At 37.7% G+C, this 19,056-nt stretch overlaps 1 protein-coding gene across 2 annotated transcripts in view; it reads left to right on the top strand.

The window, feature by feature from the left end:
• LOC102808441 (sentrin-specific protease 6-like) overlaps positions 1–19,056 on the top strand; it is a 34,437-nt gene that overhangs the window by 931 nt on the left and 14,450 nt on the right. Inside the window, exons 2-8 of one of the 2 annotated variants that reach the window (XM_085504891.1) lie at positions 780–927; positions 6,786–6,864; positions 8,350–8,663; positions 10,810–10,989; positions 13,981–14,045; positions 15,276–15,668; positions 16,581–16,799. In XM_085504891.1, coding sequence (XP_085361017.1) covers positions 780–927; positions 6,786–6,864; positions 8,350–8,663; positions 10,810–10,989; positions 13,981–14,045; positions 15,276–15,668; positions 16,581–16,799 — 1,398 coding nt within the window. The remainder of the gene's footprint in view (positions 1–779; positions 928–6,785; positions 6,865–8,349; positions 8,664–10,809; positions 10,990–13,980; positions 14,046–15,275; positions 15,669–16,580; positions 16,800–19,056) is intronic. The other variant, XM_085504892.1, reaches the window with a different exon arrangement.

Consider the following 19,056-nt stretch of genomic DNA (forward strand, 5'->3'; position numbering starts at 1 on the left):
TCCATACGAAGCACCTGAAAAGTCTTTTGAACAAAAATTAATTTTAGCTAAAATAAAGTTTTTTACAGTATTACATAATTATAAGTCCATTCACCAATTTCAGCGTTATCATGGTAGACATTTTAACACTTTCTGAGCAGTCTGAAAAATCAAATCCCAGCATGATATTCACTGACAAAGGCAGGGATGAGAATTTTCCGCTGATCCACGAATTTCTAAACCGCAGGGGTCGATTTTCTGAAACGTCTAAATCTGAGGACATTTTTTTAGGAGATGGGTAAGAATACAGATCTTGTTTATTCACCGGAAGTAAACACGCTGTCGGAGCATTGTTGTCAGCTGCAAGAGGCCTGTATCAGTGTATGGTCGAAGCCCATACACCAACGGCACCATTTAATTGTTTCAATTGTTAGCGACGCTTGATCGTGATCAAAATTACAAAAGACAACGAGTCAGCTGTCCAAGAGATCGATAAAGACATTAGGAACAAATTTCGTTGGGCATTGATTGACAAGGAAGTGATTTTGACCGTGTGAATTGGGAAGAAAGATGAAGTTGTCACTGGTGACCTTGGCTACTTTACTTTCAGCGGAAAATTCTCATTCTCATTCTCATTCTCATACCTGGAAAGGTGACAAAAATTGGATTTGGTGTTTGTAGGGTTAAACACAACTATATTTTCATGTGCGTCACCAGTTTGTCAGTGTTTTGCGAAACAACCAGGTACATGTACTGTTTTTTTTTATTTTGACACCTGCTGTGGCTGGTTTGTTTTGTAGAATTGGACAGGGCGGATGAAGATCCACAGGCAGGTTACGAACCATCATATAGGTACTTTGTTGAGCAAGAAGGCAGTGATGTTGAGGAGGATGGTGTAAACCTTCTTTCCTTGAATCAAGAACACAACTCTGCGACAACGAGTGATGAGTAAGAATCCTATTTTACATAACATGAATAAGCATTGATGGAAAATTTAGTCAAATACTGCTAAAGCCTTTGTTTTTAATGGATTGACCTCTGTGTGTCCGTGCATGTGTGCATTCGAGCCTATATATACTAGACATGCCTGGACCGATTACATTAACCCTTTTCCGGTCAAGTCGGTGAAAAACCGCCGTCAATATGGGTATGTTAGAATTTCCCACTCCAGCTAGCTGACTGGTTAAGTCGTTGAAAAACGGCTTGCTATTTAGGTTGCTCAGACGGTCAAGCGTTTATAATACGTTGTACGGAACCTGATATATTACACTTGCGAAATTATGGAGGGAGAGAATTTGTTTTCGATTACGCCAAGTCAAATAAATTAACCAAGTAATAAAGAATGTAATTCTATACTCTTGGGTGCTCATTTCACTATTTTACCGTCACAACGCGACGTTTGCGACGACGTAAAAAAAACGCCTTGACCACATTGCAAACTGCAGCATTACAACCGTATTTGAACGACACGATTCACGGTTATAACGGTAGTAACGTATTTTGACCAGCTTGGCAAATAGTCCCGGCACTTAGAATGAATAGCATAACGGATTCCAACGACTGAGCTTGGAATGTCGGCAATCACCAACGTAAAATGACCGGGACAGCTGGTGGGAAATATTAAAGTCCACGTGATTTCACCGTCTGAGCTAGCATATGCAATTTTATGTGTATGCAAATTGTAACCAATCCGTGTTCGAAAAAATAACATATTTATTTACATAACAATAAATATTCAAATTGTGGGGAGATGCAGTCTTGTGGACATCTGGTTGTTCAGTATAAATATGGCCGAAGAAAGTGAGATAAAGCCCAGACTCGCTGTGTGCCTCCTTTCCGACACATACGTTAATATGCCGTCCTATACAGATAGAAAGTGTTTTATGAAGGCAAGAAGGAAACTGAAGAAAACGCGTCAATCGTGCAGTGGCACGGGGAGTGATAAGTTTGACATTGACACGACAGATTTTTCACCAGCAAAGCGTGGAAAAAGAAAGAAATCCAAAGCAAAGGAAACATTTGACATCGGTGAGTTACCAGCCGAGCGTACCACGGACACCAGTCATAATAGTCCACTCAAGAAAAGGCGTAAAAAGAATAAGAACAAACGCAAGTCGGAGACTATCTCCTCTGTCAATGAAAATGCGATTACAGAAGAAAACCGTTTGAAGGACTGCAGGGGCAAACCAGGAGGCAAACGTAAATCGAAGATGAACCGTAAAGTGGTTGAATCGCCAGCTGCCGACAAAGCAGATGCCGAAGAAATGGAAGTTGGTCACGCTGAAATACAACGTGCCGTCGAAGATGTGATACAATTTTTGCAAGACAATGTTTGCGATTCGGAACCGTCGACATCCGCCACAACTGCCAACGCAGAGAAGCAGGGGCCTGAACATATCAACCCAGCGAGTACGCAACAAAACGTCGATGTCACCAAAGAATTGGTACAAGAAAATGTATGCGATACAGAACAATCAACACTTGCGAGTTTCCCCGAAAAACAAACTATTAAAAAACGTGTTGTGTATGCACACGCATCGCCAATGGACACGCGTGATGATGAACTTGTATTGGACGAAAAAACGGGTGAGCCACGACACAAAATACCAGATAACTTCATAGTTGCAACTGACGACGATACAGATTCAGAATCCGATGAAGATCGTGCTGAGAATGACGATTTTTTAGAGCAACGTTACCCACCTGTACTCGATAGCGACATTGAAATTGAATCCGACACAGAAATTGGTGCTACATTCGATTATGTTGCCTCCGGCACTGGTGAATGGAGAATGGCCACGGAGGAAGACGGCGATATATTTACTATTCCAGTTTTTGAACCCGAACCTGGACCAACTTTCGAACTGCCTTTATATGCTCGTGAGGTGGAATATTTCTACAAATTTATCCCACCAGAACTGATAGAACTGGCTTCTACCGAGACTGATAAATACGCCAAATATCATCAAAAATGCATTGCAAAAAAATTAAATGCCCGCTGGCGTAATACAAATTTCAGTGAAATGCAAGCATTCTTTGGTGTGATGATATGTATGGGTGTTGATCACAAATCAGCAATCGACGATTATTGGTCGAGTGACCCCTTTCTGCAGAACATGGGAATTGCATCAGTAATGACTCGGCCCAGATTTCAAATGCTAATGCGTTATTTCCATTTAGCTGATCCAGTAAATGACCCACGGCGGGATCCTGACATTGAACGTCGCCGTCAACGATCAGAGGCCGACCCATTGTATAAAATCAACCCGTGGCTGAAACCCGTACTCGAAAATTGTCGGCGATACTACCAGATGGGACAGGAAATTTCGATTGATGAGGGTATGATTAGATTCAAGGGACGGTCCAAGTTTAAGCAGAGATTGCCCCACAAACCAGACCGTGATGGCTTCAAAATATGGCAGGTGTGCGACTCAACAACGTCTTACATTGCAAACTTTGAACCATATTTGGGGGTGAAATATAAAACTACAATTGAGGGGAGAAAGAAAGAAACTGGGACAATCAAGAAGACAACACACCGGTTGCTACAGCCCTTCACAGAAAAAAACCATATTTTTTTCTGTGATTCGCTTTTTACGTCAGTTAACACAGCCCTTGAATTACAAGACAAGAAAGTGTACATGGTCGGTAGTTTTAGCAGACGAAATCGGAAAACCATGCCGCCGCAATTAATTCCTGAAGGGAAAAGCAAGAAGCTGAAATTGAAAATTGGTGAAATGAAAGCAGCAACTAGACCGGACGACACTATCAATATTACTGCATAGCAGGATGACAGCGCGCAAATATTGATTTTAAATACAGTCTATCCCCCACTGGTTACGTCGGCAGAAGCAGTAGATGACGAGAGACACATGCCTATATCGTTACAATGTTACAGACATCACATGGGTGGCGTGGATCGTTCTAACCAAAGGCGAAAATACTATCACACGGGCAGAAAAAACAATCGCTGGTGGATCTACATGGCCTGTTACCTCATAGATGTTGCATTGGTCAATGCTTATGAATGTTTCAAGGCATTGAATCGCACGACTAAAGTAACGCACAAATTCTTCAATATCCGCACAGGTAAACAACTGATTGGTGGACACTCGAGTAGAATTCAAAAATCCATAAGAGAAGTTGGCTCTCTTCCAAGTAACACGTCATTTATTCGTAGTGAAAACATGGATTCGCACGAAATATGCAGACTATCCGGGCGCCAAAAATCGTGTAAGCAGTGCAGCAAGGACGGGAGAAAAACTGCGAGTGGCCGATTATCAGAAACATCAAAAGGATGCCCAATTTGTAAAGTTCACCTTCACGCGAGCGAATGTTTCGCTGCTTTTCATCACAACATGGCACTGAGGGGAAAACGCACCGTGGGAACACAAACACGAAGTACGGAAGAGCAGCCCTCTACATCAGGCAGATGTATGGGAGCAGCGCGCCGGAGTGGACGACTAAGAAAGGCGTACAACAAATAAATTTGGGACTTATTACAGCGTCACGAACTGTACAATAGTTTGAGTTGGTGAAAATACGTTATCGTTAATTTAGTTTCATGCTCAGTCGGTATTTATACGTTTTAATGTCAGGATAGTTCATCGGGTCTAGTCGGTGGAAATACGTTTCTGCGTGAGTATATATACACGCCAAGTCCCTGCAGTTACGTTCTCATATACGTTGAAATATTTAGTTGGTTAATGTGGTCATGTCGGTGAATATACGTTGCCGTGTGAAGGTAACCCCGATCAAGTCGTTGCAGTTACGTTCTCGTTCGTTTCAGTCTCAGTTTGAGTCGTTAAATATACGTTGTAAGTGTGGACTTACTCATACGGTCAAGTCGGTTAATATACGCTAGAGCTTGAATATAACATCAGTTTAGTCACGGAAAGTACGTTGTACGTTGTATGTTACACATGTAGTTCAAGTCGTTGAATATACGTTGCAATTTGAAATGTACGCTAACGGGTCGAGTACGTCAAACACGTTTTCCCCCGTACATGTCCCAAATATCCCCATACTCGCGCGTTTTTTTTCTTCTTACTTCGAACTTGCATTCATGTAGTGACCTTGTACTTGCTTGTAATGTGTTTTCAATTAAGCAATATTTATTTCAATGTTTAACGCGTGTTTATTGAGACTGTACAAAGGGCAAAACATTGTTACTTAACGACAGTGAAAAATGTGTATTGAAATAAAACGGTGATTTTTTTTATACGAGAAATTGTTGTCCATGGTGGTAATGACGTGTGTATGCAAACAGATTGCAAAAAATGTGAAAACTGTGGTCGATACAGTCTGTTAACTATGGCCTATTTTTGCAAAAATGTCTGGCAGGATAGCATGCACAGATGCTGGCTACTGGAGTGCATTGAATCATGACCGTTTTTCAACGACTTAACCTGATAGCGTGAAACTCCCCTCCCCTGACCGGAAAAGGGTTAAAACTCCACACATACATCAAACATAATATTTTACATACATGTATGCAATTCAATTTGTTTTATGATCTGATTCAAGATGGCCGAATAGCGGCCCTTTTTGTGCTGAAAAATCATTCAAAGCATTTATGGATGGATTTTGTTCAAACTTGGTGCATACGTTGGACATTATAAAACCTTGATGCACGTCATTTTTTTTTCAGATTAGATTTTGTTTTTATGAATGCAGGTCTATTGCCATATCTCTGCCATGCTTTAACTGATTATGTTCAAATTTTGTTTATTCATTATAGATCATGTCATAGATATACAGATATATTTGTTTGACCACCTGAATCAAAGTGGCAGCCATTTTTGTGCTAAAATATCATCAAAATCAAGCATTTTTGGCATTCCAGGACCAGATCTTGGTTGTTTATGGATGAATTTTGTTCAAACTTGGTACATATATAAGACATTATGGGTTCCTGATGCACATTATTTTATTTTTCAAATCGGATAAAAATGGCTGACTGACAGCTATTTTGTTTTAATGAATGAAGTTCTAGAGCTGTATCTCTGACATGATTTGACTGATTATTTTTAAATCTTATTCATTACACATCATGTTATAGATATACAGATGTATTAAAAATGGCCGACCAGTTATGTTTTAATTAATGCTGTTCAAGAGCAATAACTCTCAATATGGACAAGTACTCGTTTGACGATCAGATACAAGATGGCTGAAAAATCACCATAAAAGCAAGCATCAGCTTCTTACATGTTTATGTTCCAATTATATTACTATAAACAAAACTATATATATCTTAAATTTGATAACTAACAGGGACTGTGCCATGCATGGCTTGTTTTATTTTCAATATCTTGATGGTATGAACCCATAATAATGAAAGTTGACAAACATCACAGTCTTTCTGTGAGCAATCTTCAACTTTGTTGAATGTTGTGTAGCTGTTTGCTTTTTGAGTTATAACTCACTAGCAAACTCGATCCAGATCGAGATAGTTTTCAATCTCTGCATGTGCTGAAATTCTATCTCAGTCTGCTTAGAAAGTCTAGATCCAACTGACCACATGTGTGTCAGAATGCATTTAGTGGTACCACACCAACACCTAGTAAATATGATGATTGAAATTACTTGCATGTAAGAATGTTCTCAATTTTGCAGCCATATTTGAATATGTACATATCCAGCACCAGCTGTTCTAGAAAACTGTGTGATATCTTTGCTGATGTAGCAATTCATGAAAATATAGTTATATTTTCATCAGCAAAGTTATCACACAGGAATCTATCTGAGGTTGTCCTGTCTGACCTGATGTTATGCATTCATTATGCCTAATTTGTATTTTTCAGTGATCTTGTTATGATGGAGTCGGTTTCTGCCAGTCCTTCTTCTCAATTGTTTACTGGGGCCACTCAGAAGGACACTAGGGTAAGTAGAAAAAGTTTTTTTTAACCTCAACCCCATAAAAAATAATTTGCTTCTTGTCTATAGAAAAATTAAATGTTGCGTGTTAATAAAAAGTGCTTTCAAATGCATTATAGGTTTACCAGTATGCAAAATTGAAAAATAGAAAAATAATATGTGCCAAATCTACCATAGCATTTATGCTTGCGAAGCGTTCACTTCTTTTAAAGTGCAAAAGTGGCATTATTCATTTATTTCAATTTTTAGCCCCTGTTCAGATGCAGTCCGAAAACGGGGACTTGTGTTTTTACCTCTGTGTGTCCGTGTGTCCGTCCATGTTTTGTCTCAGCTTAAATTTTAAGAACAAAATCAAATAGTTTGTTTCTTCCAAAAGAGCACACACTAAGCACACTAGATGGCGCTGTGTTGCTGTGGGGAGTTCACTGTTGACTCTAATCTTGTCAGTCCCATGTGCTTTTACATTGATTTGACCAGATAATGGTTAATGTAAAAATAACAAAAAATAAAAAGTAAGATTTATAGTCACTGATAGTATAATTTTTTAGCTTCGCTGTCGACTTTGTCGAGCGGAGCTTATCATATGAGTGATATTCCGTCCGTCTGTCGTCCGTGTCTATGTTTTACTTTTTCGACTTCATCTTGAAAACTATAAGCCTGAATGCTTTGATACTTGGTGTATATGTACCTTGGGCAGACCTTTCTCAGATTTGTTCATTTCATGATGATATCTTCAATTCTCTAATTTTGATGAATATTTTTGTCATTTTGGTAAAAAGTGATATTTTCAACTTCTTGTTAAAAACCGCAAGTCCAATTGCTTTGATATTACATATATAGGTACTACATGTGGTCTTCTCTCAGATTTGCTCATTTCATGATGATATCTTTAATTCTCTAATTTTTGTGAATATTTTTGCAATTTTGTTAAAAAGTGATATTTTCGTCTTCTTGTTAAAGACCACAAGTCTGATTGCTTTTATATTACATATATAGGTACTACATGTGAACCTCTTTCAGATTTGTTAATTTCGTGGTGATATCTTCAATTATCTAATTTTGATGATTATTTTTGTCATTTTTGGTGAAAAGTGATATTTTTGAATTTTTGTTAAAAACAGCAAGTCTACATATTGTTCATTTTCTAATGATATCTTCTGTTCTTTAATTGAAATGTGCATTGGTAACAGCGGAGCTATCTCAGCCAACAGGCTGTTTGTTTTAATATTAGAGTCGAGTTTGAGAAGGCAACAAATGAATTGCACTTAGTTAATAGTATATTTTATTACACCAACATCATGGTTAAAGGGTGGTGGTCGACGCAACATGCACTATTGACTGCTGGTGACTCTTGCGACCCTCCAATAAACCCTCAGTTTGTACTTGTTGATCTAGGTTTATATGCGACTCATATCTTGCTCAGCGCGAAGACCACTGCCCTTTAATAACTATGATATATATATATCTGTACAAATATTCTCCCATTCATAGGAAAACAGTCCAACATTAAGGCACTATCGGATACCAAAAAAATCTCGCAGTTTGCCCACAGCTGATCAGGATACACACGTATTCATTTCTTATGAAACTGAGAAGAAGCTGAAAAATTCCACTGTTAATTTAGAACGCAGTCCGAGTCCAATTTTTGGTGAAACGATCAGTCCAGTAGCAACTCGATTAACAAAAACCACATCGTCTCGGAACAGGAATTTGCAGGAAAAGAAACTGAGAGGAAATTCTACAGGGATGAACTTAATAAATACTTCTGTTTGTAGAAAACCATTCCCTTCAATTTCACCAGTTAAGTAAGTACATTGTATGTTATAATGTCATATATTTACTTATTTTACAGTCACACTTATCAAAGCTGATTATTTTTTGTTCGAAATGAGGACTTGTGGATTGACCTCTGTGTGTGCGTCCGTGCATCCGGACCTTTATCTTAGATATGCCTAGACCGATTACGTTCAAACTTCACACATACCTCATACATAATATTATACATATGCACATAAATTTTTTTCACAATCTGATTTTAGATGGCCGAATGGCAGCCATTTTTGTACTGAAAAATCATCAAAATCAAGCATTTCTCAGCTGTTTACTGATGGATTTTGTTCAAACTTGGTATATACAATAGACATTACAGGTTCCTGATGCACGTCATTTTATTTTTCAGATTGGATTCAAAATGGCTGACTGGCGGCCATTTTGTTTTAAATAATGGGCTTCTAGAGCCATATCTCTGACATGCTTTGACTGATTATGTTCAAATTTTACATATTCATTATACATCATGTTACAGATATATACATGTATTTGAAATGGCTGATTTTGTTTTAATTAATGCTGTTTCAGAGCAATATCTCTCAATATGGACAAGTACTTGTTTGGCGATCAGATACAAATGTCAATCATTTTAATGTTAAACAATCATCATAATCATATTCCTGACATGGTTATATTCCAGCTATATTACTATAAACAAAACTATATATCTTAAATTTGATAACTAACGGGGACTGTGCCATGCATGAGTTGTTTTGTCTGTAATACATGTATTAAAAATAGCAATATAATCTGAACACCTCTGTTAACAAAATCATTGTGTCACCCATTCAGTTTAGGTAGGTTTCTCAGTTCTTTGGTTTTTTTCTATAAAAATCACTAAAACTAATATGAGACCATATTTGCTCTATTAATAGTGCATACATTGACATAAATGACAGGTGTGTCTATGATTATTATAAGTTATATTTAAATGATCCAGTATTATTCGACTGTTGGTTTACATGTGCTTCTATTGGAGATAACTGTACACTTCTAATAGAACAAATATGGTATTTTATTGATTTATTAGAATTATGGGTTAATACATTCATACATGTTTGACTATCAATTCGTCTGAATATTACTGATCTTGTCTATTTTTTGTGGCGGGTTAGTTCAAACTTCATTTGCAAGTGCATGGCATTAACAGCACCTTGTCTCCTATATGTACTCTTCTGAAAACTTATGATTTCGTAATAATGCATGAACTAACCAATATAGTGAGCTGAGAAGACTATTCATAAAATACCTGAATTCAACCTAAAAATCTCATTTTCATTGGCAATTAGTTGAATCTGATTGATCTAGTGATTTCGCAGATTCTACTTCTGTCCATTTGACCAATAACTTGATACCATTAATCCTCAAAATTGTTCATTTTTGGTGTAAGATTTTACTCATTTATCTCATTGAACTTGGGAGACAAACAGTGTGACCTCTAGGTAGACTGATTTTGTAGGGATCCTGAGTCAGAAAGGATCCCCCAAATCAAATCGGATCAGCTTGGTGACTACTAGGAACTATATATATATATTTTCTGAAGTTGCAAACACAAAAGTTGTGGCCCTTGATTTCCTTTGTTTTCTCACCTACCTCTGTGTGTCAATGACATATTGGCTTAGGGGGCACACTGGCAGTATTTTTTTCTAGAAAAGGTATGAGTAGTCTTCTCTCTCTTGTTTTCTTGTTGCCGTAGAGACATGCAATCACAGTTCTCAAACACTATTAACAACTTGTTGAGATTTCAGTGGTCCGTTTTCAGATAAGGTTAAAAACTTTGAATTTCACCACTGTGTGATTGTGTGTGCGTCTATACCTAGGTCACATACATCAGGTTTTCAGTTTAGATTCAAAATGGCTGACTGACTGGCTGGCTGTTTGTCAACTCAAACCTGTAGCCAATCAGTTATCGCCTGGTCTATGGAGGCAATATTCTTGTTGAGTGAAAAATTAATCCCTTATTATAACATTAGCACAACATTTACTGCAGTTGCATTCTCTTTTCTACTAACGATAATTCTTGCATGATTAATTTTTAGTTCTATTATATTTCTTATTTTTATTATTATTTTTAAGCAATGATTGTTTATTGTTGTTACAAACATTTGTTTGTTTAATTAGAGAGATAACGATTCCACTTGTAAAATGTGATAGTCCTCAGGGTCTAAAGCAAGTTCAAAGACTTTTAGGAACATCACCTTCATCTTTATCGTCCCCGTCATCTCACAGAAGCTCTGACTGCAAGACAAATGGTAGATTATGGAAACACACTAGCCCACCTAAAGCAAAGACAGAGTCACGGTAAGTTTTTTTTATTATATGTCAGCACTTGCAACTTTCACATGGAGAGACAACAGTGAGATTCAATGTTCAGAACTGTCGCTGGGCACAAAAAAACATAAAATACAAAAAAAAAAAAGTTTTTCTCACTAGAGTTCCAGTATGCAGTCCAAGATTAAGCCCATTTATAGATGAAACTTCATTTTGAATTAGATTCCATCGGTGTTTGCGTTTTATTGTCTGGTTGTTGCGTAAGGGGAGAGTAAGAAATCAAACTGGCGGTGCACCTCGGTCATCACCGCGGCAGACGTCGGCGGTCGCAGGTCGACCACCTTTTATGCAAATTTATGCATAGATTTTATGGTGCTGGCTGACTGCGATCCTGTATGAAAAGCTCGCACAGCAAATAACACTTATTGTCAAGACCATGAAAGGACACAAAGGACTAGGAAATTGAAAGGATTACATTGACACAAAGTTCAAATGAAAATTTAAATACTGTAAAATATGATCACATTATTTTGCGAATATACATAATGCATGGTTTCAAAAAATGTTTAGAAAAAAATTATTTTTCGCATAGACCAAATATAATCACGCTAAATATAAAAGTGTTTTAATACATTTACATGAACGAGATCATGCACTAAGAAGGAAAAGCAAGCCAAATCGAAATGGGGTGTATCATAGACTTGGTACAACATATGCTGCGACAACTGAGTGATCAGTGACATCTTATTGGGGAGCAATTGAACTTCAAGTACTTCATTGAGAAACTTACTGCGCGGCGATGCTGACATCAAGTGTGTGTGTGTTGACTGAAATTTGACCCCAAGTCACGCACTGAACTGGTGTGTTTCCTTAGCAACCTTTTTCACACATACATGTACTAATAGTCTGTAGAGAAAGTGAAATCTTTGAATGTCTGCAACTACTGGGAAAAAAAACATTTTTAATTTGGTCATCCATAACATTTGTTTCAAATTACTTCAGCAAGCATTGTTTAATGAGATTAATATTCGTTAAGATGTTTGACTCAGACGAGCAAATAAAAAGACAAAAACTAAAACAACGATAAATGTAATTAGTCCCCGTTCGGACGCAGTCCGAAAACGGGGACTTATGTTTTGCCCTGTGTGCGTCCGTGCGTCCGTGATCACCTGTATCTCGAACATGCATGGACCGATTAAGTTCAAACTTCACTCATACATCACACATTACATGGGACATATGCACATGCATTTTTTTCATGATCCGATTAACGATAGCCGAATAGCGGCCATTTTAAGGCCGAAAATGCATCAAAATCGCACATTTTCACCATTCCGGACCCGGATCTCAGTTATGCATGGACGGATTTTGTTCAAATTTGGTACATACATTAAACATAATAGGACCTTGATGCACGTCATTTTTTTTTTTGGATCGGGTTCGAAATGGCGGACTGGCGGCCATTTTGTTTTAAAGAATTCAGTTCTGGATCCGTATCTGAGACATGCTTGGATTGATCGAGTTCAAACTTCACACACACAAGGTACATCATGTCACAAATATGTATGTGCATTTGTTTCATGATCTCATTAACGATAGCCAAATGGCGGCCGCTTTAAGGCCAAAAATGCATTGAAATCGCACATTTTCACCATTCCGGACCCGGATCTCAGTTATGCATGGACGGATTTCATTCAAATTTGGTACATACATTAAACATAATAGGACCTTGATGCACGTTATTTTTCTTTCGGATCAAGTTCGAAATAGCTGACTGGCGGCCATTTTGTTTTAAAGAATTCAGTTCTGGATCCGTATCCGAGACATGTCTGGATTGATCAAGTTCAAACTTCACACACACAAGGTACATCATGTCACAAATATGTATGTGCATTTGTTTCATGATCTCATTAAAGATAGCCAAATGGGGGCTGCTTTAAGGCCGAAAATGCATTGAAATCGCACATTTTCACCATTCCGGACCCGTATCTCAGTTATGCATGGATGGATTTTGTTCAAATTTGGTACATACATTAAACATAATAAGACCTTGATGCACGTATCCAAGACATGTCTGGATTGATCAAGTTCAAACTTCACACACACATGGTACATCATGTCACGAATAGATATGTGCATTTGTTTCATGATCTGCTTAACAATAGCGGAATGATGGCCATTTTAAGGCCGAAAATGCATCAAAATCACGTATTTTCACAATTCCAGAACCCGATCTCAGTCATGCATGGATGGATTTTGTTCAGATTTAGCACAATGTGTTGTACATATGCAGGTGCATTTCGGTCATGATCTGCTTTGAATGTATATGTCACTCAAATATGAACGGAACGGGGACGTGTCATTGACAATGACTTGTTCATTACTATTTTGGAAATATTTTAGCAATGACAATGGCAATAAACTTCCATGGTGTTCACAGCAAACCACTAAAAATCATACAGAAGTATTAAACACATCTGTTCACTTTTTTCAAGTTTGAGCTGTTTCATATTCTGAATGGCATTCTGTGATTAGGTCAGTTCTGTTTTTGTAATTGTGAGAAACAGTACTAGTCGGAAATTTTGATTTAACTAATCTTGATGTGTGAAACGGCATTAGTTATAGTCGTATTTATATACTGGAGAAAACATTTACCTCATAAAAACAAACCACTTACAAGTTCCATGTTGAGGGCAGTATAACACAAATCAAATACCAACAATCCCGCCAAAAACTAAACCTGCATTATTTTTGTTTATATTTATATACCCAGAGGCAATTGCTAATTTTTATCAAAAATTATCAAAGAAATTATATAGAAAAACTGTGCAAAATGCTGCGATAACATTTTGGCGAACAATTTTAAGATATTCAAAGACTTATATTTCGGGGAATTCTGGAATAATGTTGTACATCCATTTTGTGTTTGTTTTGGGTAGGCTTTGCTCTTTTAACTACAAAATAAACAGCTGATAATATGTGTAATCAAATTTACGCTGTTACTTCTCTATTTTACTACAGAACTGAAGAATTACAGAAGAAATCGCTTGTTGATAACCATGATTCTGAGTTACTGAAAGAATCAGGTATGTTGACTTCTTTAACTCTACTGTGAAACTGCTGTAGTTTGAGGCTGAGCTACCTGTAGAATCAGGTATGTTGACCTATTTAACTCTACTGTGAAACTGCTGTAGTTTGAGGTTGAAATAGCTGAAGAATCAGGTATGTTGACTTATTGAACTCTACTGTGAAACTGCTGTAGTTTGAGGTTGAGGTAGCTGAAGAATCAGGTATGTTGACTTATTTAACTCTACTGTGAAACTGCTGTAGTTTGAGGCTGAGCTACCTGAAGAATCAGGTATGTTGACTTATTTAACTCTACTGTGAAACTGCTGTAGTTTGAGGCTGAGTACCTGAAGAATCAGGTACATTGACTTATTTAACTCTACTGTGAAACTGCTGTAGTTCGAGGCTGAGCTACCTGAAGAATCAGGTACATTGACTTATTTAACTCTACTGTGAAACTGCTGTAGTTCGAGGCTGAGCTACCTGTAGAATCATGTATGTTGACTTATTTAACTCTACTGTGAAACTGCTGTAGTTTGAGGCTGAGCTACCTGAAGAATCAGGTATGTTGACTTATTTAACTCTACTGTAAAACTGCTGTAGTTCGAGGCTGAGCTACCTGTAGAATCATGTATGTTGACTTATTTAACTCTACTGTGAAACTGCTGTAGTTTGAGGTTGAGCTACCTGAAGAATCAGGTACATTGACTTGTTTAACTCTACTGTGAAACTGCTGTAGTTTGAGGCTGAGCTACCTGAAGAATCAGGTATGTGTATGTGGTGTAGTACGAGTTGTTTGAAATTGAATTAAAGTAAATTAGTCAGGTTTGTGTTTTTGCAAGATACTTAATATTGTATCAAGAAGAGACCAACTAAGTATTGATTTAGATTGATATAAATTTTGCCAAGCAGGAAGGTAAACAATGAATTTAGAAATTATCTTAAAAATCCAAATTTGTAGAAATGGTAATGCAAGGGAGTGAATCTGTGAAAAATGCTTTCTGTTTGCCTCAAGGCAGTTTTTGTAATATTTATAGAGCATGTGCTACGTGCATATAGTGTTATTACAATCTTGCTAATTTGAGTCTTTCCAAATGTTTACTTTGTTATGTGATGTTAAGAATATATTCAAGTATGTGCATCATGACACACGTTTTCAAGTTGTATACCATCACAAATCTATGATTGTATAGCCCAATGTCATCATAGGTTTTAGTGTGATATTTATGAAGGATAATTATTTATCACAGAAATATCACTGCGGGGAGAAAATGAAGAAGAAGAAGAAAAAGAGACGTACAAATGTGCAGCATGCTCCCACTGTGGGAATATTTCACGTGACCTTGAACTGTGTGATTGGTCACGTTGTCGTAGAAAAATTGATCCTTGCTGTATCAAAACAAAAACAAAAAAATCCAAAGTTTCTACTGTGAATGCAAAGACTTACTATGGCGCTCTATTGAATGATATGTCCAGCCCCCAAGAAGATGATGATGATGATGATAAACTCTTTTCTGTGAAACCCGTTTTAAAAACTTATGGACGTGCAAAATGTGAAACACTAAGCGGTAGTCAATGTACTGAGAAAAGTTACTCATCTGTTGCAAAACGGAAACGGAAAGTACGTGAAGTGTTAGAACCAGGTCAGTAATACTATTTCTTATTTAATAACAGGATCTGCTGTTCAGTGTACAGTCACAAAACCCAGCTACATTTTTTGAATATAATTCTAGAGGGCGGCCATTCAGGCATTTTCACTGCCTTGCAACTATCACAGGTGCTTGTTGTGTTCTCATCTAATACAAAACCAAAGCATTGGATTTACTGTAGCTTTGTAACCTCCCTGTCTGTCTCAGTCCTATCCTCGGGGGCGGAGCTACGTCACAGACGTTCCACGTTGCTACGACGCGCACCACTGTACCATGCATTTCTATGGGCTCTGGCGCGCTGCTGTGGAACGCCGGTCGAGCCGGTGAAAATTCAAGAAAACAATACAAACTCAACTTTGAAGTAATCCCGAACAATCAAATTTATATATGTTACACACGTTGGGCTAATCTTGTTGCACTGTTCAGAGGAGTCTCAACAATCACCCCAAAGTACCGTTTTCTGCGAGTTTTGGGCCTTTGTTTTCACCGCCGCGGGTTGCCAGGCAGTGAAAATGCCCGGATGTCCGCCCCCGAGGATAGCATGGAAAACAAAGCCGGCTAGATGCTAAATAAAAGGTTTGATTAAAGTGATAAATTTGATATTTGTGGGTAATGAACAAATGTGGTATATACACATGATTCTGAGATCTGAAAGTACAAACTAATAAAAAGTGATAATCATTTTCTGTTTGGTCACATAAACCACAAAGCCACGCTTTCTCCGTCAGGGAAACATTTTTCTGTTCTAATTTTCAAACAGTAAGCATCTTAAACTTGCTAGTGTCTCATGTGCATATGCATTTTCACTACAAATACTACACTAATTTTCTGGCTCAATTGGTAAATTGAAAAGCATGCTTTTTCCCCCCAATATTCTCTTTGTTTACATTTATAATCTTTATATAGAGTGTGTGACTATATCAAGCGGGAGTGAAGAAGAAAATGAAGCTATACCGTCTGCAGGAGAAACAACTATAGAACCAATCAGCAATGATGGTGATGATGGTGGTGAATCAATACCACAGTGTTATTCTCCAGCAGAGAGAATGAATACCGAATCATCCAATGTATCCCATGATCTTCGGCTTCATTTTGATACGTCACCTGTTAGTTTCCAGGAACAGGGTCAGTCCTTTTGCAGATTATATTATACGTACATGTCATTACAGGCCAACTAAAAAAAATTTACTAGATGTGTATTTCTGTCGTGTGTTATGTTGTTGCAGCCTTCTCTTTAACCAAAGAAAAAAAGTGACATAATAATTTGAAATGCACTAAATATTGGTGATGTTGTGTACCCAAAAATGGCAAATTTTGAATGCCGAAAAAAGTCAAAATTTGCCTTTTTATGGAATGTTACCGTATTACCCCTGGCTTGCGCCCAGGGGCCTGAACATACAAAATCGGGAAAAATTGGGGGTGGGCGCTTACCCGAGGACCACCCCAATAAAGATTTTAAAAAGTTGTTTTTGTGATCGTATGATAAGGTCAAATAAAGGAATGCTTTCGTACACTTTGTACACGTACTTATTTCTTGATTTATGCGAGGTTTCAATAATCGTGAGAACTGTGGGAACACTAAAACACAGGGTTGAATTTCAAGAATAAAACTTGTTTTATGTCAGCGAATGAAGTTGTATTACTCACTGAAATTGTCTACAAAGTATGGTAGGTATTGTAATCACTGCACGGTTACTTTCTTTGTAACCGTGATCAGTGCAAGTCGAAACGGCCGGGAAAAACTACCACTTGTAATCCAAGATGGCGATGACCTCATTAGCATAACTTTTTTCCCCAACGTATTGATACATCGCATCATGATTACTGAAGAATAACAGACAGTGTTATGAAACAAATAAACCTTTTATTATTGATGTGAAATGTTTACAAACTATTGTGAATACATAAACATATCCAAATGGCGATACATAAAAAACAGACTGAAAATAAACTCTGGTCGACCTCATTAACATGATTTATTCACGCACCCACACACAGGACAAAATTATAATTGCAACAAGTTCCCACCGTCGGCATGCCTCATTATGGTTATCATAATGGACTTGAGGTCGGCAAAATGTTTTTTCTTCAACGACAGAAAAATAATCCACATGACCGTAGTGCCATAGCTGTGATGAAGGATGGAAAGAAAGTAGCAAGTATACGACGTGATGGCTCAAAAGTGCTAGCTCCCGTTCACAGTCAGCTGGCATCGGTGTCGCTGGGTGTAGATGATAAAGGGAAGTTGTGCAACCAAATTTGCCGAGTTCACAGTTTTTCGCCAATAAAAAAATAACTAAGGCAAAAACTCGCGGGTTTTCAGCATTTTTGTAATAAAGAAATTATTCTCTATCAATAATCCCAAAACAGGAACATTTCTACTAATTCTTGTGTTTTTTCGACGTTTTTTGAAAAACCTGCGATTAGGCTGCGAAAGTAGAACATTCCGGAGGGGGTGAAACGGAAGAGCCAAACTTAACGCGTAAAAATAGAACGCGTATTTTGACCTCTACGTGGCCAAGCAATGGCTGGACACGGATACGTTTGCAGTCGTTGCCAAAAAGCCCCGCGTCCATCGCCTGATGATGCTCTTTCGTTATGGATTCAGTCAGCGAAGTGCTACGTTTTGAAACCAAAGCTAAGTGCTTCAAATCACTCACCAAAGTATGGATTATTGCAATATTGGATTCATCGCGAATGAAGAGAACAAAGCGGAACGTGTGCGCCAACATGCTGCGTGGTTCATCTTACGTCGTTAAGTTCCAATGAGTTTTTACGTAAAAACACAAACAAAACGGCCTTTTTCAGGGCCACCACACACTCCAAAAAGAGAACTACCGTAACAAACACACTATTTAAATAAATCAAACGCGTTCGTTTTTGACAAATAAAACTTTATTGTTGACCCCATTCTTGGCTAAAAATTACCCTGGGCGTTTAACCGAGAATGTCAGCAACATGTAACTTTTGTGAAAACAGGGGGGTGGGCGCTTGCCCAGGGAGGGGCGCGTGCCTGGGGTAATACGGAAAATTGTATTATTATACATCTGTCAACGTAACGCCATACATTACAGCATGCTGTAATTTTGCGGTATTTTACGGGTTATTTTCATCCAACCATATTAGGAAATGCAAATTCCAAATATGGAATGATTACACATGTAAGCGTCCTCTAATAATAAAAACAAACATGGCTGCCATCAGGGTTTGACCGGACTGCACACAAAAAAGTTCGCTGATTCTGTTCTAAACTTTTTGGATTTCGGCATTCCCATGATGTATTCTTGGATGTATAATAAAAGGTTATTACAAGAATACCTCAAAGTATTTTTGCAGTACATGTAGATGTATGATGTCAATGATTATAGCCATTGTATAACAT

Source organism: Saccoglossus kowalevskii, chromosome 11 (genome assembly GCF_978046115.1).
Source record: "Saccoglossus kowalevskii chromosome 11, keSacKowa6.1, whole genome shotgun sequence".
Lineage (NCBI taxonomy): Eukaryota > Metazoa > Hemichordata > Enteropneusta > Harrimaniidae > Saccoglossus > Saccoglossus kowalevskii.